General features: G+C 35.7%; 1 protein-coding gene across 1 annotated transcript in view; it reads right to left on the bottom strand.

Annotated features, from left to right (window-relative positions):
* The window catches only part of Usp7 (Ubiquitin-specific protease 7), a 518,151-nt gene that overhangs the window by 179,249 nt on the left and 323,839 nt on the right, over positions 1-15,063 (bottom strand). The window contains exon 16 of the mRNA XM_090378438.1: positions 5,704-5,773. Within this exon, the coding sequence (XP_090234564.1) occupies positions 5,704-5,773 (70 nt within the window). The remainder of the gene's footprint in view (positions 1-5,703; positions 5,774-15,063) is intronic.

Raw genomic sequence — 15,063 nt, 5'->3', positions numbered from 1 at the left:
TACATTAGAAAGAGAAAAAGCAGAGGTAATGCAATGGGAAGATAATCTGATGGGAGGGATGTCACCCTTTTTTGGAACTGGCTGGATATTAGCAAATTTCCAAGCAGAAGGAAAAACACCTTTGGAATAAGAAAGTGAAAAAAGGCGACAAAGAATAGGAGTAAGTTCAGGAGCACAGGTTTTGAGATCAAGTGGAGAAATACCATCGGAACCTGGAGCTTTCTTAGCATCAAGATTTGTCAAAATCCTTCTCACATCCTTTTGACAGAAGACCACAGGAGGCATTGAATGGAGTGCGTTGGGAATGGTGGGAGGTGTTTTACAAGATTATTAATACATGAGTTGGAAGAAAAATGGGATGCAAGTAGAACAGCTGTATCCTTGGCTGAAGTGACAATGGAACCATCTGGTTTTGACAGAGGTGGGAGAAGAGATGGGTAAAAGTTGCAGCCAATAGCTTTGGCAAGAGACCAGAATGTTTGGCTACCATTAGGGCAAGAAGCAAGTTTTCTACTCTTAGCCTGTTCAAAATCTAGTTTGGACTGATTAATAACTGCTTTACAAATGTTGTGAGTTCTGGTGTAAGCAGAAAATAAAACTGAAGAATTGGAAACAAGCCAATTATGATATGCAACATTCTTCTCTATGCTTGCTTTGATCTGGTGAATTCTTTGTGAATTGCTCTTATAAGCTGCCTGCTTTATTCACATTATAAAAAGAAGTCTGGGGATGTCAAATGAGGAGATGTAGGTGGCTAAACTCATTGTGATAGGATTTCATTCAAAAACTCTTGCAACATTTCAGTGGAAGTATTTCTTTTGCATTGTCCTGAAGTAATGCAATATACCACATTATGATACCCACACAGAGGTAACAGTCTGGGCACACATATCCTTGTTTGAGAAATACTGCCCAAAACATATATTTAGGCATACATACATATATAAAAGGGTTTTGCAAAATATGTGCAGATTTTCAGCTTCGGCTGTTAATGTGCCCAACAAGGTAAAATTATGCTTCATCAGTGAAACAAATCTTATTCAAAAATTCCTTCATGATGAAGTAAGCTTTTAAACCAATGATAGTACCAAAAATGCTATCACCGAAATTGAAGCGCATACATACTGTGGATTTAGCATAGAAAAGTTTTTACGTGTCTTCTTACAGAAAAAAATATTTCTCAACTCATTTTAAACATTAAAATGAACTCAATGAAATGATATCCCCTTTTGAAAGATGAGGTTCAATCTAATGTCATCTAAGGTTCTATGGGTAAAACTCTCTTTCCATCATGTTTCTTATTCCAAAGTCTACATTCATGGAATAACTTTTGTTCTCTTGAAAATTGCAGTGTTGCGTGATAGTTAGTGTTAGAGAACATATTTTTGTTATGTGTTCACCCTTCACAAATAAAAAAGCATGTTGTTTGACAGTGAGCACAAACAAAGTAATGCTGTGCATGACTTAAACCATGCACTATGACAAATTGTACACTTGAAATGTCAAACTGTCACTTTCAACGGTTACATAATATACTCCACTAGCATCTTAACACACATACACTAATGATGATTACATAGCGGCGCTGTACTTAATAAAACTAAATTTGGGTTTACTTTTAATGTAGTTGTTTAAACAATTCAGAAAAACAAGAGAGAGTCCTGGCTTATCCATAGTACACTTCAGGATGGATTTTCTACTTGGAAAGGTAAGCTTTCTGCTGACTAAGCTTTTAAGTGCTTTGAGTTTAATGAACAAAAACCTTACCTGTCATTGTGCAACATCTACCTGTTAAATAACACAATGATTTTATTTTTTTGTAAAATGAAAATCCCAAGAATGAGACGTAGTAAAACCTATAGTACTTAGTACCATGTACGGGTTCAATGTTGAGAAGATGAAAGAAGAAACGCTTGATATTAGACTTGAATTTGTACAGATGGTAATTTGGTTGAATTTGTATAGATGGTAATATTTTCCACTTGTTTTTTGACTCAAACTCCGAACTTTTTGTTCACCACAAACATACAGAATATAATCTATCACTGACTGTAACATAGTGGAAAATTATGCTCTTTGAATTTGTAAATAAACAATGAGCACTATTATTATGAGTCATATGTGAGTGAAAATTAACGTAACCAATAAAATAACAGAAAATTAAAGTAAAAGAGAATGGATGCAGTGTTAGCAATTCATCACGCTACTTCCATGTAATTATAATCCAAATTTTAAATAGAAGGGTAAAAAGTAAAAATAAATAAGAAAAAATAGAAGTAAAGCAAGTATCAGTGGCAGAAAAATGCACAAACCACTATATGTTGATAATAATAAACCAAAATAAAATGTGTGCCAACATGGCAAACTGGGAATATATATTGAGTTCAACTGATGTTTTATAAGTGCTGTGGTTTAGCCCTGTCAGTACTTAGCTTTCTGTCTTATTATTTTTCACTGCATAAGGACCACCGCTATGCAGATCTACTGCATCGGCAGTTTGATCTTAGTATCATTCTGTCATAGCATGGATTTGTTTAGTGTTCAAAATGCAGTGATTCCCTGACTATTATTGGCCTCGTTGTCCCTCTGCCGAGATGGGGCATAATGGTCAGTCTATCTTATTTTATTACAGTCAGCCCTTGTATAAGAAGGTAGTTGTGTTCCTAGAAACCCTCGTGCAATGCAAAATCATGCAATGTAAACAAAAAATACGTTAGCTGCCGACCACTCAAGAATGGACACACATTCGTAACCAAAACTTTACCAAACACAATAAATAATTGTAATAAAACACTTACACAGTTGAAAATTAATAATTTAATCATTTAAATGTAGATTCTTATGTAACCAAAACATTACAAAACACAATAAAGAATTGTAATAAAACACTTACACAGTTGAAAAATTTAAAATTAATAATTTAATCATTTAAATTTAGATTTTTACCTTAAGAATAAATGAAGACAGCTTGAGGGGAAGGGCTGAAGCAAAGGAATTATAGGGAAAGTGGTGGCAGGTTGTCATCATTATCGAAACAGGGAGGTAGAGGAGATGCTGATGAGGACTTTGGACGAAATGTGGTCACGCCAGAACTACAGGGCTGTGGCTCATTTACTGTCTCTTTCTTCGGTGTTTTCATAAAAAAAAGACATCTAGTTTCTGTTGTGTCGCAATCTTCCTTCTTTCACAAAGCAGCTGCTTATATGGCTCCAAAGCAGACTGAATTGTATGAAGTTCTCTTCTGCTTCTTTCTGCATTATAATTGTTATCTTCTAGCCATCGTATACTTTTCTCAAATAAATTTAAAACTGAAGATAACTCTGAAGTAGAAAGCGGTTTTATGGTGGCATTCAGGCATTCAACTTCGTCGTCTTCCTCATCTTCCACCTGCCCACCAGCAACCAGTTGTTGCAGTTCTTCAGTTCCAAGGTCTTGTTCGTGAGACTGAAGCAACTCTTCTAAATCTTCTTCCTCCAATTCCTCAAAGCCTGCTTTGCAAGGGCAACAAAATGTGCTTTTAATTTTATTTAGAAGCTTGTTTACAGGATCAAAACCTTTAAAATCACAAATAAAATCTGGTAAAAGATGCAGCCAAACACCATGTAAGCATTCTTTTGTCACTTCGTTGCAAGCCTCCACAATTATGTAAATTGCATTATTTATGTTGAATCGCTCCCAGAAGTCTTTAACTGTTTGTGCATTTTCGCCCTCTGTTTCTGCTATCAGCATCTTAAATGTGCGTCTTGTGTAATAGTGCTTAAAAGCAGCAATTACTCCTTGGCCAAGTGCCTGGTTAAGAGATCTTGTGTTAAGTGGTAAAAACAGGATTTTGATGTTTGGTGACTGCATTGTCCAAAATAATTAAAATCTTAAAATCTTAATTTTTTTTTTTTTTGAAGTAGTTTCGAAACACATCCCCAAACACTTCTAGTAGAAGGTTAGTGAAGATCTGCCCTGTCATCCACCCTCTTCTGCTGTTCCTAAAGTAAACACCCAGGGTAGTCCTTACGATCCCTTTTAACACTAGTGCATGATAAACAACAACAACAGGCTTCAGTTTCAAGTCGCCACTTGCATTTGCTCCTAACATAACGGTCAACCTATCCTTAGCAGCCTTGAAGCCTGTAGCTCGTGCTTCCTCTCTTGAGATATATGTTCATGATGGCATTTTTTTCCAATACAGTCCATTTCATCAAAGTTGAAAATTTGGTCCAGTGTATAGCCCTCTTCCTCAATTAGTTTTCTCAGTATCAGCAGCAATGCCTTTACTGCTCCTTCATCTGCACTTGCAATTTCACCTGATAATTTCACATTATGGAAAGCATGACGTTTCCTGAAATTATTTAACCAGCCACTATTGGCAGTAAAAGAGGCACTTCTTGAGGGTTTTCAGCTTTATTTCTGAGGTCTTCAAATATTACCAATGCCTTTGCTTTTATCATAAGCAAACTTGTTCCTGATCTCTTCTTTGTTTGATCTTCTATCCAAACAGATAAAAGACATTCCATCTCTTCTAATTCTTTGTGTCTTGATCTAACTGATTGTTACCTTTTGTGTTGTTCCTGCTATGGAAGTTGCTTTTATTTTTTCTGCATTCTTTCTAATTGTTCTCAGTGTTCCGTCATTTAGGCCTGTAGCATGCACAATATCGCATGTTCTTTCATTCCGCTCAAACCATTTCACAATTTTCTTCTATAAATATTGCTTTTCTTTTTCTCTCTGAAGTATTTTCACCAGAATGCTTCCTTCTCACATTTTTTTCAAGTATTTTACTCATATTTTTGAGAATATGAGCACAATTATAAAATGAACAAAAATGAGGAGGCAAGCTTGATATACATAAACACACAGTGAACAAATAGCAACTGAATGAATGACGCAGCGCCCGTGTAGAAACTGAATAAACAATGCAGTAAAGGCAGAAACACACTATTCTCACATATTACATGCTTATGTTTTACTAAAGCACATTTCTGGAGGTCACTACCATAAAACAATAAAAACAATATGCAGTTTCTGGTTTATTGGTGGTTCCTGCCAGTGGAGTCTGTTATAAGCGGGTAGTAAAAGTTGATCTAATTACATTTGCAATAACACCAATATCTGGAATTCTGTGGGTTTTTACTTTATTATGTTAAATGTGTTTCCTCTTCCATGAAATCATAAAAACAAATAAAATTTCTGAATCTTCTCTTCGTTCCTACTGTGTTGTGTTCAATTGGGGTGATTTCGCCACATTCGACTACCATTTCTTGTAAACACAAAGGTGAATCATGCATAAGCAAATTACGTTCGTATTATATGTGACATCATTCCCCTATTTATAAATCGTGTATGATTTATAAATAGGGAGGAATAGGATAAATAGGATTTATAAAGACAGAAAATGGCAATCTCAAGTAGAATAAATTTTTTTTCCTTCTGAAATAAAAGAAACAGTTATATTAAAATAAAACACATAACACAGAATGGGAATTACAAATATGCTTTTCACAATGCACTGGGAATTTTAATTTTGTAAGGATTTTAAAAAGCAATAAGTACACAGCAACTTTTCATCACAGAATTAATAAAACTGAGTTGAAAAAACCTGATTAGTGTAGTTTCCTATACATTAACTAATATTATCTACATGAAATATTGCTTAATGTTTTTGTCTTTATTCTGGGGAATGCTTCAAATTATACTAAAAGAGAAGTTTACCTTTCTTCTTGCAATCTTTCTTTTAACTGCTCTGGAATATCCTTCTCTATTACAGGCTGCAAAACATCACCTAGTTAAAAAAAAAAAAAAAAAAAAAAAGAGACAGAGAGAGACACACACACACACACAGAAAAAAAGATGGGGGGGGGGGGGAACATTTCCATATATATGTACATATATCCAGTTATGAGTAAGTTGAAAGTTAACTGATTGGAACAAATCCAATGATAATTACTTTCCAAAATTAAACAATTCTTCAGCCTTTCAAGTTTAGAAGGGTGAACAAGTTATGCTCAAAAAACACAGTGAGATTTGAATGCTGTTATACGCAATATGGACAATCTGTTAAGTAAAGCTTAAAAAGGTACATAAATTTTTATTTTTAAAACTAGTTCTTAAGAAAAGAAGATAATTCCCCGTGAAAGAAACATTCTGCAGTTAGGAAGTTTAAATCAAGCTAGGAGTAGGTTTTTATAAAATTAATGCACAGCTTACAATGCATAATTTTAATTTACAAGAGATTAACACCGCTGATGTCACATGTGCTCTGAAACTAGTACACAGATCTAGAATCATAAAAATGTTCCTTTTTTCTGAAGCCTTTTTTATAGGCTTCATAATCAGAGTGAAGTTGGTTAACCTCTTTAAAACATCATAGGTTAGAAAACTTACCCTTTGCCTGAATAGGTCCTTGCAAAAAAAAAAAATAAAAAATAAACAGGAATATTCAAGAATGGACAGTAGAGAACACAACCAGTCTGTAACCCTTTCTTTGTCAACTAATCCAGACTTGCTGCAAACCTTTAATAAAACAAAGTTATTCCTGTTTTTAAATCTTTGGAGCCAGCCACTGCTGCACATTTGAGGTCACTAATTCCATGTTGCTGAGCTAGATCATTTGCCTTTTCTTGCAAAATTCGACCTGATATTAGCAAATTAGATGTATACATTTGTTGGTACCACTCAAAACTGTATGTTTCAAGCTCCCTGCGTTTTGCACCACCCATTTGTTCGCAGTTTTTTTTTTTTTTTTTTTTTTTTTCGCTCCTCCAATGTCACGCACTGCAGTATTGTAGATCAAGTAGGTGAAGGAATGTTATATTCCTTTGCAACGTCCGTTTTACTTCAATCCATCCTAGCAGCCTCTTGTATAATTTTAAGTTTAATTTCCAAGCTTAATTCTGACCATTTAAGTTTTATCGCCATAACACTGCTAGATGAGATTTAATATAAACAAACTTTAAATTACTTTAAAGACACAAGTTCCAAAAAAGACATCAGTTCAGATAAAAACTGAACAAAAAATAGAATACTGTACACTGTAGCAAAAGTCTTTGAACTGGTGTAACAATTGCAACTGACCTTAATCACATGGAGAACGAGGGAGCGTATGCAAACAACTTAAAAAAAATATTTTTTTATTTTCTTAATTCAACAGCTCATCTTTCACAATGATGTTTTTCAGAGTGCACTTACGTTGTAGCCACCATAAACTGGTTTTGTTTACACAAAAGTAAATTCTAACAAGTCAGTGCCATCCTTCAGAAAGCAGGAAACCGGATGGACAGAGATCGGATATCCATACCAAGATTTGTATTAAACATACAAAATGACAATATTTATTTCTCACAGGGTGAAAAAAAAACTTTGTAATACACAAATATATTTTCGTCAAAAAGCCTATCCTTTTGCACAGGAATGGTATGTGCTTCATATAAATCAGTTCTTTGTATTAACGAGATTATACTGTAGTAAGGGAAATGATAAAAGAAAACAAGCATATACAGCATAAGGGAAAAAAAAAAAAAACTTCCCATTTTACATACCCATTCTCTCCAATACTTTGTATAGTTCTTCCTTGAATTTAACTTATCAATCTCCTCAAAAACAGATGGAAGTTTATTCCGGCAATTAACTATCCATTGGATAAAGGCAAACTTCAGTACTGTAGTGTATTCTGCAACCATCCATCCTCAATTTGAATTATTTATACCCCCCTGATGTGTGTAGTCTGAGCAAGAAGAATCCCATCAACAATGACATTGAAATTGCCGATATAGTTATACACACAAAAAAAAAAAAAAAAAAAATATATATATATATATATATATATATAAACAGCAAACAAATACAGTAATGATACCGTTGAGTCTTCTTAAATACATATTACAAATCGTTACCCACCATGGGCTTTAATTTCTTCCTTGCACTTGTCTTCATAGAATGTATCAGATCCTTGATAGAATCACTGAAGCACTTCTTGGTGCCATACACGAATAATGGCTTTCTGCAAAGTTAACATGCTTGATGACCTTTCAACAGAAATTTTAGTTTATAAAATTTCAACAGAAATTTTAGTTTTTCTGCGCCATAACGCTCTAGCAGTTTTCAGCAGGGTTCAAATCGAGATTACTTCCTCTCCATGATAAGGAGCAAACTTTGCAGCTTAGCATGAAATTCTTCCACCAAAAAATTATTAATAAAAAAAAAAATTTACTAATAAAACAGTTACTGTGTGAAACAAAATTAGTACAGTAGAAACTGTATTAAATGAATATGTAATGCTGTACTAAGCTTTCATGCTGCGTGGGAAGTTACAGAAACATGTTGAAAAATAATTTTCAGTTGCTTGAAAGATTATTAGTAGCAGTAATAGAAATGGCATATAATAGAAGAAAGCAAGCTTTAAAAAAAAATAAAAAAACTCTTACATCACCTGTCCATTCCCTGCAACAATTTGTCTACTTCTTCCTTGAATTTATTCAACCCACTCACTTCCAACACCAAAATATGAAAGTTTGTTCCAACAAGCAACCACCTACTGGATAGAAAGTAAACACACCTATCCTGCACGCATCCTTCCATCACTGAGCTTTCTCAAGTTACTCACGGTCATAAACACCTTGATCAGATCAAATCACAGGTGCTGAGTCTCCAGATGCAATTTGCAGAACAACAGTAAAACCTTTCTTGTTAAGACCACCCTTTCATTACTTTCAACAATCTTGTTGACCTTCTTTGCATCTATTCCACCAGTTCCACATCCTTCCTAAAATGAGGTCTAACCATTTTCTTGTCAATAGGATAATCATTTTCATATGATTGCTAGCAAAGTTCCTGTATATCATTCACAAAACAGCATTAGCTGTCCTGACAGCTTGTCTGCATGCTCAGAGAGTTCATATCTGACTGTACAATTACTCTCAGTTCACAGCAACATCTGCTCACCATGTACAGATACCCAAGCCAAGAGGTATACGTAAAATCAATAAGGTGTAAATTGCCTAGTGATAAACTAAATTAGGCAAATGTCATAGGCTAATAGGAAATATGTTAAAAAATTTGTTTAAGCAAATTAAAAAGACAATCAAGGAAGAATACCCTATTATCAGTAATTTTTCCTTACCCATTACTGAAGGGAATTCATGGTCAAGCATTAACACCTAGTGGGATCAGTTTTTTAAATGAATTAGCTAGCATTGGGGTGGGGTTACAGCAGATCAACAACATGGTTTACTTTTACTTTCTTTCCCCCCTCAGTTCAAGGAATGAGTACTGTACTGCTTTACATTTTTGTGTGGCCAGACACTATAAAAAATAATTAGTGATTATAATTAATAATAATAATGTGTGACTTGGAAAATACAATTTGATAACTATTAGATTAAAGATACAAACATAAACTTGGCTTTATGATACTATTCTTGACAGTTTCAACTAATTTTATTAACCACAGGGTGAACATTCAGAAAATAATCCTTATAACACCATCCACATATATATCCTTCACTGACAGTAAAACAATGAAATAACCTTATCAGTGAGGGTTAGGAGATACATTTTCCTCAAGACAAGAAATCTTTGCATTTTTTGTATTGCGGTTCATACGACTTTTCCTGCACATATGGTTTCTATTTGTATGGTAGTAACTGAGGCCCTAGCATAGCTGGATGAATTCCACAATGTAATGCACGTGTGGAAAATAAATGTGTGGAAAAGCAGCTTGAGGGAAATTCTGGTGGCGGATCATAGCTTTTAAATAACGTCTTAGTTATTTAAAACCCATAAGAGACTAAAAAAGACTTAGTTCTATGAGATTAAATAAAGAGCAAAACTTATTAGTTCTTATTTTCTAAGTTTCATTTTCAGCAACAAAAAAAAAAAGTATCCTCACATTTAAGTGTTAGGATCCTTCATTCTTACAATTTTCTTCAATGAAATCCTCACAACTAATCAGTGGGGTTCTACATACTTCTAATTTTATTCAATGAAACCAAACAGGGTAAACAAGGAAAAGCTACCAAAGGTTTTTGATGATTTATAGGATATAAATCATCAAAAAATGATGGTAAATAATCAGGACCATCTTATGCCGCTTAAGAATGATTTATATTGCTCACACATAAGGTCTGGAAGATGGCAAGTGATGTGCAATCCTGCTAAATGAAAGATTTTGCATTTGAGGAACAAAAAATCAGGGGTGAAATTAACAAGACAAAAATGTGGATCATAATAAGAAAGATTCAGGGCTTATAATATATAGCCACTCCCCAGTTTACGTAATACTCGACTTATGCAAACTTAAAAAAAAAATTTTTTTTAAAAACCGTGGAAACTTATTTTACGTCCCGGAGAAATAAATGGAGGTATCGTGAAAATATTGTAATGTGAACCCAATAACACGTTTTTTTTTTTTTTTTTTTTTTTTTTTGGTAATTTGTTCCAGTGTATGCAGGTGACCAAATGCTGCAAGATCTCATGGTGAAACCTACTGACAATACACTCATGGTGTATTGCCAATGCCAAATAGGAACTTTGCTAACATGCAGAAGGAAGACATTATGCTTCTTTAAAAAACAGTGGTGAGACCGCACCTGAAATAATGTACTGAAATCTAGAAGATTCACCTAAAAAAAAAAAAAAAAAAAAACCAACTACAGTGTTGAGAGAAACTGGATGGTTAGGAGTGCTAAGGGTATCTCTCGGAGGAACATCTAAGATCTGCAGTGCAGAACCTGCAGATCACACACCTGTCTGACATGGTTATGGCACTTCAAAGTATAAATGGTGGGGGGGGGGGATTATTTTCATGTAAGCATGTGACAAGAACAAAAAGACAGACATAAAATTTTGGGAAGTTGTTGCTGATCACTGCGATAAATTTACTTCCAAAATGGTTGAAGTAGAGCTTCTTTACTGTGTTAGTCGCAGAGTAATGAGGATAGAATTGAATTGTTACTTGGTTAGAATTGACAAACTGTGATTGATTCCAGCCCCCCTCCCTCCTCCCCCTCTGGTTAATGCAAAATCATAATAAAACTAAAAACTCAAGGATTTCTTATACTGAAGGGAAATTATTAATATGATTAGTACCAAAATTTCCTCTAATACATGAAATTAGCATTAGTAGAGGCATATGATGCAAGAAAGCAAGCTTATGCAACATCAGTCAATAAAAAAAAAAAAAAACCGCCCCCATTTCACTCTTACACTCCTACGCTCGTTCCAAATACCTGTACAGCTCAGCTTTAAATTTATTTAGGCTATCAAGTTCCAAAACGAAAGATGGAAGTCTGTTCCACCAATCAACTACTCACTGGCTAAAAGAAAACTTTCGCACATCTATCCTACAACTGTCTTTCCTCAATTTGAATTTATGCCGTCTCAGGTGATTATTCTGAGCAAGAGGAAGAATCCCATCAGCATTGAGCATGCTCAAACCATTCAAGGCTATATACACCTCAATCAGATCGCCTCACAGGTGCCTAGTCTCCAGACACTGTAATTTGCAAAATTTAACCTTTCTTCGTAACAGCAACCCTTCGTTCCATTCACTAATCTTGTTGCCTTTCTCTGTATTCGTTCCAACAGCTCTACATCCTTCTTAAAAGGAGGCCTCCAGACCTGTATACAGTACTCAAGGAGTGGTCTGACCATTAACTTATACAAGGGGATAATCACTTCCTTATCCCTACTAGAAAAATTCCTGTATGTCATTGACAAGACCCCATGAGCTACTCTTGCAGCCCGTCTGCACTACTCATAAAACTTCCTATCTGCCTGCACAATTACCACCAGGTCCTTTTCATTCTCTACCACTGTTTCCCCATATGTAGTACTTTACATTTGTCAATGTTAAACTTCATTTGCCACCTCTCAGCCCATCTGCTCAACCTTTCCAGATCCTGTTGCAGCAGCATAGCGTCAGTAGTGTCCTTAACAACCCCGCCAACCTTTGTATCGTATGCAAACTTGGACATTAAGCTTGATATACCATCATCAATATCATTTATAAATACAGAAAAAACGATGGACCCCACACTGAACCCCAAGGGACTCCACTAATAACCTTAGTCCACGATGAGCAGTGTCCATTGACTACCACTCTCTGTCTTCTCCCCCTCAACCATCCCTTTATCCATAGCAGCAATTTGCTGCTATGGATAAAGTCTATAATATCAAAGTTATTCCTTCCATCCAGTTCTTTTGTGACTGCATCATAGTATTAAATCAAGTTGGTCAGGCAAGACTTTCCCTTAACAAAACCATGCTGTGTCCGAGCTATAACCAAAGTCTTGTCTAGATGATCCTGCAGTGCTTCTTTAACCAGTGCCTCCATTAATTTTCCTGGAACAGAAGTCTTTGATCCTCCTTTTTGAATTGGGGTCAAATTTGCACATCTCCAGTCTATGGGTACCTCCCCTGAGTCCAAAGAAACTCTCATAATTATGGCTTAAGGTTTGCTTACTTCCTTTGCTGCCTCCTTTAATATAACTGCATAAATCCTATACACCCAGGGGGCCTTATTAATGTTTATCCTAAACAATTTCTCCTTCACATTCCTCTCAGTTATTACAAAATCATCTAGCTCACTGCCAGCATTTACTTTACCTCTGGGCTTCCCTTTCCTAAATAACTCCTCATGTGTGAATGTAGAAGCAAAACACTCGTTTAGTTTGTTAGCTACCTGAGCAGGATCATCAACAGTTGATCCATCGATATCAAGTGGACCAATCTAATTCGCCCCCTTCCTTCTAGAGTTTACATAAGTAAACAATTCCTTGCTGTTTTTCTTTGCACCCTTTGCCAAAGATTTCTCGTAATTTGCCTTCGCCTGCCTACCCTCCTTTGTAACTCGATTACAGATCAGCTTATATCTATCAGAGGCTTCTGTGTCATATGTTAATTTATATGTATCCCATGCATTTTTCTTCTCTGCTATATGTCTTACTAGTTCATCTGACATCCATTTAGGCCTAAACCTTGAACAATATTTCTTAGTTGGTATATAAAGCCTAGCAGCTTCCAAGATAAGTTCTTTGAATGCTTCCCATTTTGAATTTGCTGTTGGTAACATCATCAGTTGGTCCCACTGTATAGAATTTAAATACTGTCTCAGACCGTGCTGAGTAAATCCCACTTCAGCACACTGTGATCACTGCCACCTAGTGGTTCCTTTATCTGCAGATTCTTAATGCATGAAGAATCACTACTGATAATCAGATCAAGAGTATGACTCCCTATAGTTGCCTCCCGAACATGCTGATGTAGAAAACAATCATCCAATAAATCCACAAAAGCCTTGCTAGTGTGTGATTGACCAACCCACAAATTGCAGTCAATATCTGGGAAATTAAAATCCCCCATTATAAGACTCTCTCTATTTCCCTGTACAGTTTCTTATTATACTCATTAGAGTCATTAGGCCTATAGCACACTTCACTCTCAATTTTGATCTCCCAATGCTTATTTCACACCAAACTGACTCAACACTGCACTGTCTAGCGATGACAACTGGCTGCACTTACTTGGATTTTGTGTGTTTCTTAACTACTAGCATAACCCCTCCTCCCTTCCTATCCTTTCTGTTCACATTGCACTCCCCAAATTCCAGTTCTGCATTCCTTATATCTGTGTTACACCACGTCTCTGTGTAGTTGTTTGTTATTTGGTGTTTAGCAGCATTAGCAACTAAGGCCATATTGCTCTGGGGATATGCGGTGGTCATTCCGTGATCTTTCCGCATCCGCCATATTTGGTGGTCACGGGCTCTAACCCCGGGTGTAATCAAGAATCGTGTGCTACGCACTGCTGCTCCTACCCACCACGTCTCTGATATCCCAACACTAGCCGCCTTTGATGTTTTGAGCAATAACTCAAATTCATCAAATTTATTTACCAAACTCCTAGCATTGGTGTATACGCAAGTATGCATGCACCTGTTCCTATTCTCAGCTACCCTAACACAACCCATGTGTTTACTTGTACCGCAATGACTCCCAGCAGACTCTGAAATACCCTGCATCTTGTTTTCCAGGCTGCTACTCATTCCAATAGAAGCAGTGCAAGAATCACTTTCACCTCTGCCAGTGGCTACTGTTAATCTATTAGTCCTTGTATCCCCCCAAGCTAGCAGTTTTCCGACCCACCTAACACTGCCTCGACAGTATCAGCAAATATTCTTGAACCCTTTCTATTTAAGTGTATCCCATCCCTGTAGAAGCAGTCTCTCCTGTTAACAAGTACAGACCAGGCTGAAAAAATTCTACCCCATGAGCCTTGCACAATCTCTCCAGGGCCGAATTGATCGACAAGGCTCTCATCATATACTCCCTACTATCATGCCTGGGCAGAACTGCAGACACTTTCAAATTCAACCCTAATTCATGGCTTTTTTTTGATGTACACAACTAAGGATGTTCCTTTTTTTATTACTTCAAGGCACTGCCTCCAAAAGTAAGAAATTCAGACTACAAATTAAAACAATATAAAATGGCAAATTTTGAAATTTTGCATATAAATATTGTCATCAAACAGCTTAAAAATAAAAATTAATTAAAACATATAAGGAAGGTGTATTTCACATGGATATAATCATGAACTTCCACTGCCAATGAAGTTAAGCATGTTTGGCAGTGGGAGTTCATGATTTACATGCAATAAACAAATCAATATACAAAATGTGTCTAAAATTAAACTTCTGAAATTGGTCAAAAAAAATGGCAGACTCTTCAATAACCTACATCAAGAGAATTCAAAAAAGGAAACAAATGAACTCAACTAAATATCTGTAACGAATTATACTCTCAGTATCAGAGTGTGAATTTCTTTGCTGGTATTTTTATGAACATGAGGAACCACCCACTAGGCACAATAACAATGTCTTGCCTAATAAACCAAATTACATTGTAATTTCATACAAATGCTCTAGGCAAAAAGGAAATTCAGAAACACTCATTGGGTGTCAATAGGGCTTGCAATATCAGGATCTCGAATACCGGGATCCCGGTCATTTTTTTTTTCAGGTATTGAAATACCGGTATTAATAAAACTGGTTTTTCGGTACTAATTTTTTTAAAA

Source organism: Mastigoproctus giganteus, chromosome 7 (genome assembly GCF_048544385.1).
Source record: "Mastigoproctus giganteus isolate SK-2022 chromosome 7, ASM4854438v1, whole genome shotgun sequence".
Taxonomy (NCBI): domain Eukaryota; kingdom Metazoa; phylum Arthropoda; class Arachnida; order Uropygi; family Thelyphonidae; genus Mastigoproctus; species Mastigoproctus giganteus.
The sequence above is the reverse complement of the archived record's forward strand: the minus strand, read 5'-3'. Positions and strand labels throughout refer to the sequence as shown.